This window comes from Ovis canadensis, chromosome 3, assembly GCF_042477335.2.
Source record: "Ovis canadensis isolate MfBH-ARS-UI-01 breed Bighorn chromosome 3, ARS-UI_OviCan_v2, whole genome shotgun sequence".
Classification (NCBI taxonomy): domain Eukaryota; kingdom Metazoa; phylum Chordata; class Mammalia; order Artiodactyla; family Bovidae; genus Ovis; species Ovis canadensis.
Genome location: NC_091247.1, coordinates 206,496,601 through 206,509,781, shown reverse-complemented (window position 1 = coordinate 206,509,781; position 13,181 = coordinate 206,496,601). Strand labels below are relative to the sequence as shown.

Here is a 13,181-nt window from a genome sequence, read left to right as displayed (position 1 = left end):
ACCGAATTGGTTGGTTATCGGCTAAGAGCCCGCCTCCACCACTCAGAACAACGGTTTCATGTTGATTGACACTTGTCTAGCCCAATAAGAGTGTGAAAATGAAGCGGGTGGGCTATGTGTTTGGCTGAGGAGACTTCTGTACTAGCTGTCGGGCCACAGGCATTCTGACCTATCATTCAAGAGTGGCTTTTATTACAGGCCGATTCCAGATAGGGGACTATTCAGCGCTATTTGTGTCACCTGGAATTGTGTTTCTGTAGGTTTTCTCGTTTATGACGTAAGCACATGAGATCTTTCGGGAGTTTCTGTTTGAAAAGGAACCCCGGAATAACGCTTGCTGCCATGCCTCATGCATTTAGCTAGCTTGGCTTGCTCCTGGAAGTTGATATTTTTCCAGAGAACATTTGTAGACCTGAGGAAATCAGTGTAAATGTTAGAGTCCCAGACTGCTAATCTACAGGATTCGTTTTTTGAAGAGGAAATGTGAGGACACACGTATAGTCAATTTTAAGTTTACGAGAGGTGAGGTTGGTTTATATTGTGTCTTTTACCTACCGGTCTTTTCACTCACAAAATATCCTTTATCACGTCACCGTACAAAGGGGTGTGTTCCCTTAGGTCTAATCTTCGTCCTTTCCTTCTCTTTTGTCTGCTCTTTATCTAAGACTCCTCCCATATCTTTTCCCCTTAAAGGTGAGTTTAAACATTCAAAAATAGTATCCCTTACAGGAAAGTATGTTAGATATGGGCTTCCCTCATAGCTCAGCTGGTAAAGAATCCGCCTGCAATGCAGGAGACCCCTGTTGGATCCCTGGGTGGGGAAGATCCTCTGGAGAAGGAAATGCAACCCACTCCAATATTCTTGCCTGGAGAATCCCATGGGCAGAGGAGTAGCCTGGCAGGCTACAGTCCATGGAGTCGCAAGAGTCGGACACAAATTAGCAACTAAAGAGAGAGAGAGATGTTAGATATAGGTCAGTTCTTACTATCAGTTATAAATATTCCAAGATCTTGACGGAGATACATACTAACTTTTTAGAGAATGTTTAAATATGCGCTTAACCTGTAAGATTGGTCCCTTACCTAAAGCTTTGTTTTACAAGATTATTGGTTTGGTTTTTGGCTGAATTCTGAGTCCCACAAGAGCAGTACGTTTTTAAGTTTCCGAATCAGATAATAAATGCAAAGTAAAAATTTTGAAGATGAACTAAATTGTGATGTTTTGCAACTAATTTATAGAAGCAGTGTCAGAAGGGAAAGAAAATGAAGACTAATTTTGAAAAGCTATAGTGTTTCATCTAAATTGTGCTTTTAAAATGTCAAGATGTCTTTTTTAATTGGATGCAAGAATCAACTGTAAAGAACATTCTTGCAGGAATTACTTTTAAAATAATTTTGTGAGTAGAACCCACAAGTCTCAATGGGGAGTTACTGGTAGGTAGGATTTAGGAAATAAACCCTTGCTTCAGAAATTCAGCTGAACCGCTAGGCCTCTATAGCCTTGGGATTTTTCTAAAATTAGATAATTAATGTAATGGATCACCTGAGGTTTTTATATAGCAGGGAAAGCTTCCTCCTTTTTGCTGGTATTGAAAATGAAATTTAGTTTTTCTTAAAACTCATAAAGTAATAAATTAGTTTCCTTTAAACAACAAATTCTTAAAAGAGTAGCAGGTGCCTCTCCTACATTTAAATGCATTTTATATATATATATATATATATATGTATATGTGAGATTTGCTTATTTTAAAAATGCTCCAAAGTGTTTAGATATTCACTTGAGGAAAATTTAATCATCACACCACAGTTGGTCAGGATTGATTGCAATTACAGCAACAATTTTTATTTTTTATATTTTAACTTTTATCTCTTAACAGTCAATCTGAATTACAGAGTAGTAATTAGTAGAAGTTTCCAGAACAGCCGCCTCCTTTGAAGTAAATTGTTACAAACCAGATTTCAGTCTCTTCCAGTTTAGGGCAAATTGCATTTAAACTGATGGTCACAATTACTGTAGTCTTTCTGTTCCATTCGAAGGCTCAGCTTTCACGTGGGTGCAGAAGTTACTATGTCCCTTAGAACTAAATGATGTCTGAAGCTAGTGATAGTCTCTTCATTCAATGCAAATTTTGAAAATTTTGGCTGGGAATTAGAAAAGGAAAAGGTCACCCCTACATGCTCCTCTGCAATAGCATTCACCCTAATGTTGATCTGTAGAGCACAGTGAGAGGACATCCCAGGATGCAGTCTTTAACTCACAGGTCTAGCACCAACTGATCCAGACATTCATTGTTGATGACTCTAGAGTCATCTAGTTGTAGCATTTCTGAATCCTCGGAGTTGTTTGCTGTATTTATATCTTGTTGGAAGCTTATGGAAAATGAAGCTAATCAGAGAAGCAAAACACCATTATGGAGAGAGAAGCAGAGAAATATTCCCAGTGGCAAATAAAGTAACTTTATTTCATTTGATGTTTCACTGTGTTGGTGACCTCAGTAATGGCATGGTGATATTTTTCTGAAGCTGACTTGAATTCCACCAGATGCTTCTCGTAACTTTTGATGGCTGCTTGAAGCTGTGTTTTCTCCACTGCTCCCAGGATGGCACGGAAGATCATATCTATCCCAAGGCCAAGAACAGCAACTCCTATGCTACCGAGGAGAGACGCACCAATTTGAGCTAGCACAGTGACCAACTTGTTAATTATGCCGGTTGTGACATTTGAGCCCACAAGTTTAACAGCCACTGCACTGGCGGCAGAAGTGGCTTCTCCCAGGATGACTGAAATAACCTTCTGTACTATCGCAATTTTCTCGGTTTCTCTTTCCTTAATATCCTGAAGTTTTCTATAAAGAGTTGGCTCTAGTTTATCTTTTAGTGCTTCATCCACCTTTTGCAATTCTTTTTGGATGTTCATCATGGCTTGGATGATGATATCACAGTTTTCTTTGATGGTCCCATCTCTTTTCATTTCAGTGGAAGGTAACGTACACCCTAAGTGCGTGTTTAAAACCCCAATCAGCTTATTGGTGGCATGGAAGCTGTCAGATAAGCAGTCAAGGAGCTCCTGGTGAAGACGGTTTACTTCTTGTCGCCTTTTTGGGTTCTCTGGATAGAGGAAGTCACTTTGAGCCATATTTCAAATATGGTCTCTGAAAAATACAATAGGAAATCTTTACTAGAAATCTTGAAAAATACCTGCTGGTTGCATAGATTTGACCAGGAACTCTTTTACTATGTGGATAAAAAAGTAGTATGCTACCAAAGGAATTTCTCAGAAAACTCAACATGTTCTTCAAAATCATTTTTTTTAATGTGAAGTCACTGTATGAAAATACGGGTAACATAATACAACCCATGGATGCATTAATTATGGCATTAGATCTTGTGATGGGGAGAATCCTAGATAGTACAGATTTGTGTTTGTCTAACATTCTGATTACAGAGAAGGCAATGGCACCCCATTCCAGTGTTCTTGCCTAGAGAATCCCAGGGACAGGGGAGCCTGGTGGGCTGCCATCTCTGGAGTCGCACAGGGTCGGACACAACTGAAGCGACTTAGCAGCAGCAGCAGCAACATCCGATTATTAATAGATGTGATTATTTCCAAGTAATATTTAATAATGTATTTGAAGTGGTTAGCTCTTGATTACCAGTGCTTCTTAATTTCCTCAACCTATAGTCACCACTTTGAATAGACCTACCAAATTGATATTCTAATATTTGAAATTAGTAAGGTTAGATGAATATTAAGATCTTTGAGTTTACAGGGCCATAGCTAATTTTATTTATGCACTCATCTTTTATTTGAGTGGTTATTCTATTCACATGGTTTAGAAAGTATATAGCGTATATAGTATATGTAGTTAAAAGTATAACATATGCTCTGTTATTTTAAAATATTAAAAAATCAAAACACTTTATATCTTTACAGGCAAATATTTGCACTCCAAAACCTAAGAAGCATCCAGAGGCAACACATAATAGAATATTTACAAAACGATCCTCATGATAGAAGTATATTTGCAAGATTGCTTAAAGTCTCACTTGCAGAGGCAGTCATGCTGGTGGAAGGGACAGAGCAGTTATGAATATCTCTCTGTTTCTCTATTTGCAAAGCTTTTAAGTTAACTTCTTTAGAACTGTCTTTACTGCACTTGGCCATTATTCAAATAAGCTAGAGTTGGCCTCAGAAAGAAGATTATACCATTCCAGGAAGGTGTTAAGGAATAAGTAGCAAGAATCCACCATAGGGGGAAAAAAAGAGTACGCCATAGAATGAATAAGCCAGATGTCTATATCCTGCTTGTGTTTGTATTTTTGGCTCAGAGAAAGGAGGAACAAGTGACACCCTTCTGAGTGAACGTGGGTGAAAGTTTGGACCCAGTGAGAACAATGTTCCTCACTATGCGCACTTAGAGTAGTCTTTCTACGTACCTGACATTGATTTTTTTGTTTGAACTCTGGGGAGAGAAGAATAAGAAAATGGAGTCCTTTTTACCTGTGTAGGATCTGGCATATTCTCATTGAAAAAACAACATGCTGATTAATTGGGGCCCTATCTTTCTATGACCATGGTTTTGGATATTTATAGTGTATTTATAGTATATTTATGGTATTTCTAGGCCTGGATGTTGGGAACCTTGGAAGCATGGGATAAAGGAATGAAGATATTTTCTCTCAGGAAAGTAAACATGAATATGACCTATCCTCCATGTTAGAAAGATACAATATGGAAATGGAAATGGGAAATTTTTGAAAAACAGATTAGGAACATCATTATTTTTGCTCTTAGTTTTAGAAAAATGCACTAGTACTCCAGATGGAGTAAATTGTATCATGATCAGATATTCATTTTTATCTTTCATTTAGATATAGTATGCATACACATAAACACACACCAGAGTAAATTGTATCATGGTCAGAAATTCATTTTTATCTTTGATTTAGATATAGTAGACACACACACACACACACACACACACACACACACACACACCAGACACAAGTGTCCACAAATCAGTAAATAGAAAACATCTCAATTCTGTTTAAAGAAATTGTTGAGTGAGTGAAGTGAGTGAAAGTCGTTCAGTTGTGTCCGACTCTTTGCCACCCCATGGACTCTACAGTCCATGAAGTTCTCCAAGCCAGAATACTGGAGTGGGTAGCCATTCTTTTTCCAGGGGATTATCCCAACCCAGGGATTAAACCCAGGTCTCCCACATTGCAGGCAGATTCTTTACCAGCTGAACCACAAGGGACTATTAAATATTCCCCAAACTCACTATTGGGTTGCAAACTGTAGTTTGCTAACCACAAACTATTACTTTGATTTTGCTTTTTCTCTCCTAGAAATTTTACATTAAACCTTTTTGTTGTTGTTCCTAGTATTCAGATCTTATGAAGTGAAAACTCCAATTTCTGGCTTTGAGTTCTGAAGATCACAGACTACATCCCCATTCAGAAATTTAGGTGAGAAGAGTCTTTCATACCCTGAACAAGTGAAAATTTTCTCTAAAAACTATCATATGCCATTATTTGAAGGCTTAACTTTTAGAAAAAGGTGTGTGGTTCTATTTACCTGAAGATAGATACTTGGAGAGATAACTTTCCCCCTTGATAAGAGGTTAAATGCTTCCAAGTGGTCAGTTGCTTTTCAATTAATTCATTGTTTTAACACAGCTTGACAAAGTAATCATAAAGTACATTTGAAAGACTAGACTTTTCCTTTCCTAAACATTGAAGCACCTTAAAAACACAGTATGAACTGGTGGTGTGCCAGGTGCAAGAGTAGATGGAATTATGGAGCAAAATAGTCCCCAAAGGAGACCCTGATATATGTTTGATTTAATACAATATGTAGACACTCAAATCAGTAATAATTGAAATTAGTATTCCATAAATGATCCTGGAGTATTAAGACTTTTTAATGTTAACTGTAAAATTTTAAATGTTATCAGTACAGTAAATGTAAAAAAACAAAACGTGATACAATAGCTAGAAGAAAATAGATAATTTTTAAATGTCTGTATGGAGGGCTTCATAGGCTTAAAACCAGTGGGAATAAGTCACACAAACTTTAACAATGATGACCACGTAAAAAGAACTGAAAACAAACTGGTTAAAATGGAGGAAAAATGAAAAAAATATTGATTTCTAAAGTTTAGTTATTAATAAAAGCAGTAATAATCTCATAGCTAAACACACTTTGAACAGACAGTAAAAGAAGAAATAGTAATAACTAATTGATGAAAGGTTTAGTCTTACCATAAATCAGACACAGTGTTTTTTCATCTACAAAAATAATATTTTCTTCCCTTTACATACTAAAAACTCTTGGGCATTCACTTTTATACTCTTTTTCCTGGGTTCCAGATATCCATAATTTTGTGCCAATAACAAGTCTGAGTAAGAAACATCCTGATGTGCTCAGAATTATTTTTTACATCTAATGAAGAAAGACTTTTATTGTCTTGAGTCAGGCTTACCTTCCTTTTTTTTTCACTTGGGGAAGGGGACTTGATAGTTTCTGCAGAGAGATCTTCAGCAGGCCTGCCACTATACTTGCCCCAGTACTGAATACAGTTTAAAATTATTTCTGTCCCAACAGTGAGAGAAAAACTAGAGAACTAAGTGGAGGAGAGGTGGCGTTTGAAGGTGAAACCAGGGATTATGTTTTGGACAGGTGAAACTTGAAGAGCCCACTGAAGCAAGTAATTTAATAATGCAGTAGCAATTTATCTAATGGATAGTAGTGCTTTACTATTATAAGGTAGTGTGCTAGGCTCTGTAGAGCCTACAGAAATGAAGTAGATATGGTCCCTGCTTTTATAGAATTCCTAATGTAGGTAGGAAGTTAAAGACATTTAAGACTGCAATGTCAAGTTGAAGGCAGTATGTCGTACCAAATTATAGATGGAGGTGGTGCATGCCTTCTGCAAACTCATTTAAAAGAACTCACACTTTGAAGTAAGATACATCATATGGTGCCACTTATAAATGGGAATCTAAAAAAATGGTGTATCTGAATTTATTTGCAAAACACAAACAGTCACAGATGCAGAAGATAATCTTATAGTTACCTGGGGTAAAGGGAGGGGAGAGAGAAGCTGGGAGATTGGGATTGACATATACACACTACTATATATAAAATAGGTAAGTAATAAGCATATGCTGTATCTCACAAGGAGCTCTACCCCATATTATGTAATGACCTATGTGGGAAAAGAATCTAAAAAAGAGTGGAGATACTTATATAACCGATTCACTTTTCTATACAGCAGAATCTAACACAACATTGTAAAGAAAGAAAAGAAGAAAGTGAAGCCACTCAGTCGTGTCTGAGTCTTTGCGGCCCCATGGATTGTAGCCTACCAGGCTCCTCAGTCCATGGAATTGTCCAGGCAAGAGTACTGGAGTGGGTTGCCATTTCCTTTTCCAACATTTTAGATCAGCTTTATTCCAACAAAAATTGAAAAAACAAAACAAAAAAACCTCACGCTTTAATAATATTGACCCTGGGGCCATGTGGAGACATCCAACTATCTAGGGAAATGATTTGTACCCTTTCAAACTGGTGCTCTTAGATATGTGCTTGATATTTAAAGGACAGGTTATACACCATTTGGAGAAGGAAATGGCAACCCACTCCAGTACTCTTGCCTGGAAAATCCCATGGACGGAGAAGCCTGGTAGACTACAGTCCATGGAATCGCAAAGAGTTGGACACAACTGAGCGACTTCACTTTTTATACACCATTTGAAAAACCTTAGTTGGTGATGGGCAGCATTTGTACTATTGCCCATGACAATTTAGCTCTGACACTTTAATTGCTCCCTTCCCTCAGCAAAACGAAAAAGATCTGCCATCAGATGGAGTCACCTTTCTTAAAGATCACAGTTGTTACTCAGGCACGCCTCAAGTGATATCTTACCAACAATATGTAGTACTGTACCCCAGAGGAATTCTGGGCTGTATACTTTCCTCTATCTTATTGCATTTCAGGTTTGACCTTTTAAATACTGACTTTAAAATTCAATCTTTTAAAATAATTTTAAAGTCATTTAAAAAATGATTTTTAAAGTTCAGCATCAGCAGGCAACTAAGTGGTGTATTTAATCCAGTTCTGATCAGCGGCTTCTTTTGTATGGTAGATGTCAACTTTAGACTTTTTTATCACATGATAGTGCTCCTTATTAGCAATGGGCAGTTACCATTCACTTCTGTACAGCCTACTTTGAGCTGCTATTTGAGCATTTTATTGTAGTGGTTCATGAAATAGAAAGAGCCCTGCGCAGCCTGATGGGGAATTGCTAACCAGTAGGTGGAGCGCTTGGCTCCTGGCACGTTAATTTCACTCCAGCCTTTACTAAAGCAGCTGTGCATTCTCTGCTGCTTTATTTGGGCTGTGGGTGGGTAAAATTTTATGTGATAAGAGAGTTCTGTTGCTAAAACTGTTTGGAAATCACATGTGTTTTGGCTTATTATATTTAAAAAAAGGAAGTAGACAAATCCTGAAGCTACAGCTCGTATTAAGGACTTGGAATGAAAACAGGCTAGCTTCAGATGGATTCTTATTGGACCTAACTCATCAATTTTGTTGAAATGACAAGTAAACATTCATAATTAAAGAACATGTAAGAAATGGTAGAAATATACTGATGATTGTATCTAAAAGTTAATTTTGTGATACTGGGCTTCCCTGGTGGCTCAGATGGTAAAGTATCTGTCTGCAGTGCAGGAGACCCGGGTTCGATCCCTGGATCAGGAAGATCCCATGGAGAAGGGAATGGCTACTGATGATTGTATCTAAAAGTTAATTTGTGTTGTGACAGTTGTTTTAGTTTTTCAGGAAAGGAACCACCTTAAAATTAAAAGTGTATTGATTATCAAATAAGTAGATAAATACTTCTCAGGATACTTTTATGAATTATGTAGTGCATTTACTGTCCAGTGCTATAGGAATTTAAACAGAAATTTTAGGACCAAGATTATTAGAGGAAGATTCATGGAGAAAGTGACAGGTGATTGTGCTTTGATAGGTGGTAAAATTATAACACGAAGAAATTAAAAGGTTTGATAAAACAAAGTATTTTAAAAAGTTTATAGTGATAATATATAAACACTTTAATATCCAAAAGGAAAAACATCCATAAATGTACCATCTTGTTTTTTTGAATTATTCCTTTCCAAAGTTTATTTAAAAGCATAAGTGCTTTTACAAAGTTGTGATAATAGTATAAATAAAATTTCATCTTATATTAATTTAAATATTTCCCCCATTTCTAGTTTTATACTTATTTAATTGGTTATATAAAATATACATATTTATATTTTATAAAATATTTCATATATATTTACCATAATTTTCTAAATCCTTAATTGTTTCACTATCTTAATATAAGTATTTTAATGCACATGATCCTTTTTCTCTCAATTATCTGGATTATTTCCTCAGGGTAAATTTCCAGAGGAAATTCAAATCATATAAACATATAATTTATATAATCAATAGGAATAAAAATTTATATTACTTTTGATATGTACTGCAAGTACATTACAAAAGCTTTTCCACCTACATCAAAAATTAATTTTTACAGCAGGACACTGGATGTGTTTCAAAGTCAAAGACAATTCTGTTAAATATTACTGGTTTGAGAAGCACAAGGTCAAATTTCAGAGAGTTCTTGATTTTGTGGAAATGTGTCCTGAAAAAGTTAATGATGAAATGACACTGCAGTTTGCTTACAAATAATCTAGAAGGGAGATTGGAGTAGGTTCATAGTGGTAATAAGATCAACCTTATACTGATAATTTTTGAAGCCAGATCATGGGTATACGGGAGTTGATTATTGTCTTCACTTTTGTGTATGTTTGGACTTTTCCCATAATAACAAAAATAGAAAGGAAAAAAGAAAGAAAACAAAGACCCTTTCTTAGCTTCCATTGTCTGGTCATTAGTGCTCTCTAAGCTTCTGCCTTTCTCCATGCTTTCTCTTATCCTCACTATCCATATTGGGTCTAGCTGTACTGCAAGGTCCACTTATCTGGGAGTGTGGGTTTAGGGTATGGGTGAAATCAGAAGCTTTTCATGAGAATATAACAGCTACTAACTAGTTCTGAGCCTCCTTTAGATCAAAACCATGGCCTTTAATTAAAAAAAAAGTTGATCATGCTGTGATGACACTCATATAAAAATTGTTTAAAATAATATTTCTGGCTAGAAAGCAGAATATTGAGGTTGTTCACCAGCATTTATCAGATGTTCACTTGGGAACCTCTGCCATATACCTTGAGTAAGCAACATTCCTTGCCCTCAAGAAGATAGCAGTCTATTTGGAGACACATAGCAAATGCCCAGTGGTATTTAAATGTAACAGAGCTTATGAAGGAACATAAGCACTAGACATTAACTAGAATAAGATTACACATTTATTCTTCCAAAGGTACTGAATCATAAATGAATGTTAAAGACATAAAAGGTGTTACAATCCATATAAACAGCACACTTTCACACACAGGTGTCCTTTCATCCTTATTCTTTTCTAAAACTGATGTCTTTACTCCTTTAACTTCCTTGCTGACTTAATTATATAAGCTGTTAATTTTCTTCTTGCTATCTTCAGAGGCATAAATGATCACCAGGAACATGTCATGGGATCCACTTAAAGTTGTCTTGTTGCTTTATTATATTTATAGCTAGGATTTAAAGTCTAGCATATTACTATAGATACCTTTTAATGTAGAGAAGCAGAGTATTATATCAATACTAACAGAAATACCCATATTGCTTACCTTGCTGTGTTTCTGAGTCCAGTGGTCCCAGCAGTTGTTTAGGAGTAGTTGTTGTGCTTTTTCATCTGGTTTCATCTGGATGTTTCCAATGGAATGTGATGACTTACAGGCTTTGTTAGTCTCTGCTGGGTCCCTCTGCCTGTCTGGTTTATTGACTGTTTCTACATGGTTTAGTTCTCAGAATTCTGTTATCTTCTATATTAACATAAAATCGGTATGTATTAAGTAATATTGGACTGCAAGGAGATCCAACCAGTCCATTCTAAAGGAAATCAGTCCTGAATATTCATTGGAAGGACTGATGCTGAAGCTGAAACTCCAGTGCTTTGGCCACCTGATGCAAAGAACTGACTCACTGTAAAAGACCCTGATGCTGGGAAAGATTGAAGGCAGGAGGAGAAGGGGACAACAGAGGGTGAGATGGTTGGATGGTGCAACCGACTCAATGGACATGGGTTTGGATGGACTCCGGGAGTTGGTGATGGACAGGGAGGGCAGGCGTGCTGCAGTCCATGGGGTCAGACATGACTGAATGACTGAACTGAACTGAACTGAATATAACTTGAAAAACTAATACAATGATAAAACATTAAATTTTTTATTCTTTAATGGACTTTTAATTTGAAAAATGTTGTCCAACTGAGCTAATTTGATTCAGTAAAGAAGATGCCTCTTTGGTTGAAACTCGCAGAATTTTGAGGTCCCGTCATGTCAGCTATTCCAGATATTAAATTTACTTTAGCTTCTGTTGCCTTTTGTACCTCCTGTTGCCGATTGCTCTAAGTTCTCAAGACATATGGATAGAGATATTTTCAGCCAAATGTGTTTTGTGTGTGTGTGTGTGTGTGTGTGTGTGTGTGTGCTCTTCTTTCCTGGCTGGAAGTTCTGCTCTTTATTACTGTCTTCTGTGTTATCTTGGTTAATTATCTTGACTCCTTTTCCTTAAAGCTTAGATCAGAGTCTCCCACTCTTCTTCCTCTAGATTCTGTCCTAATCTCTATTGATTCCTCTACAGCAGAGATGTATCAGAAGCAGGAAAATCACTCAACCTCAATAGCTTAGTGGAAACACCATGGGCTTTAGAGTTGGACAGTCCCTATTTTGTGTATAGGGGCTTCCCTGGTGGCTCATATGGTAAAGAATCTGTCTGCAGTGCGGGAGACCTGGGTTCAGTTCCTGGGTTGGGAAGATCCCCTGGAGGAGGGAATGACAACCCACTTCACTATTCTTGCCTGGAGAATCCCATGGACAGAGAAATCTGGCAGGTTATAGTCCGTGGGTTGCAGAGTCAGATATGACTTAGCGACTAAATCACCAAGACAATACGGTGTAGAGGTTGACTGTCTAGTCTGAAGGGGACAACCTCAGTTCTAGGAAATTTCTCTACCCAGGAAAAGGACTTGCTACTACCAGTTCATTTCATTTTTTCAATAATCAATATAAATCTAGATTTCTATGTGTCAGTGTAAAATTTGCAACTGATAACAAATTGTGGTAAGTCAAACAAAGCATATCTGGTTAGATTTTTCCTGTGAATTGTCAGTTTGTGACCCTTTGACAAAAATATTGAGATCAAATATGAGACCATTAAAATTGTCTCGATGAGAGTTCACCGGAATAGTAGTTACGAGAATGGAAGGGAAGGGGTGGATTGAAATAAGTTCAAAGAGAGTTAATAAGTTTTAGGGACTGATTCAGTATGGTGAAGAGAAAAGGAAAATAGATTTTGAGCCTCACAATGAGGCAGGGATTAAGAGGACAATGTTTTTGGAGGAGATGAGTGCAGTTTGGGATAACTGTGTGATATATACTGGTATAGTTACTATATGATGACCAGTTCAGTTCAGTTCAGTTCAGTCACTCAGTCGTGTCTGACTTTGCGACCCCACGAAACACAGCATGCCAGGCCTCCCTGTCCATCACCATCTCCCGGAGTTCACTCAGACTCACATCCGTCAAGCCCGTGATGCCATCCAGCCATCTCATCCTCGGTCGTCCCCTTCTCCTCCTGCCCCCAATCTCTCCCAGCATCAGAGTCTTTTCCAATGAGTCAACTTTTCGCATGAGGTGGCCAAAGTACTGGACTTTCAGCTTCAGCATCATTCCTTCCAAAGAAATCTCAGGGTTGATCTCCTTCAGAATGGACTGGTTGGATCTTCTTGCAGTCCAAGGGACTCTCAAGAGTCTTCTCCAACACCACAGTTCAAAAGCATCAATTCTTCGGTGCTCAGCCTTCTTCACAGTCCAACTCTCACATCCATACATGACCACAGGAAAAACCATAGCCTTGACTAGACGGACCTTAGTCGGCAAAGTAATGTCTCTGCTTTTGAATATACTATCTAGATTGGTCATAACTTTTCTTCCAAGGAGTAAGCCTTTTAAT

At 37.3% G+C, this 13,181-nt stretch overlaps 1 protein-coding gene across 2 annotated transcripts in view; it reads right to left on the bottom strand.

The window, feature by feature from the left end:
- Nucleotides 1-1,817: 1,817 nt before the first annotated feature.
- The window catches only part of ART4 (ADP-ribosyltransferase 4 (inactive) (Dombrock blood group)), a 34,971-nt gene continuing 23,607 nt past the window's right edge, over nt 1,818-13,181 (bottom strand). The window contains exons 4-5 of one of the 2 annotated variants that reach the window (XR_011256142.1): nt 10,796-10,990; nt 1,818-3,152 (exon numbers count right to left, since the gene is read on the bottom strand). Coding sequence is in view for 1 of the 2 variants with exons in the window: in XM_069585644.1 (XP_069441745.1) it covers nt 3,082-3,152 (71 nt within the window). In the remaining variant the exon portion in view is untranslated. The remainder of the gene's footprint in view (nt 3,153-10,795; nt 10,991-13,181) is intronic. The other variant, XM_069585644.1, reaches the window with a different exon arrangement.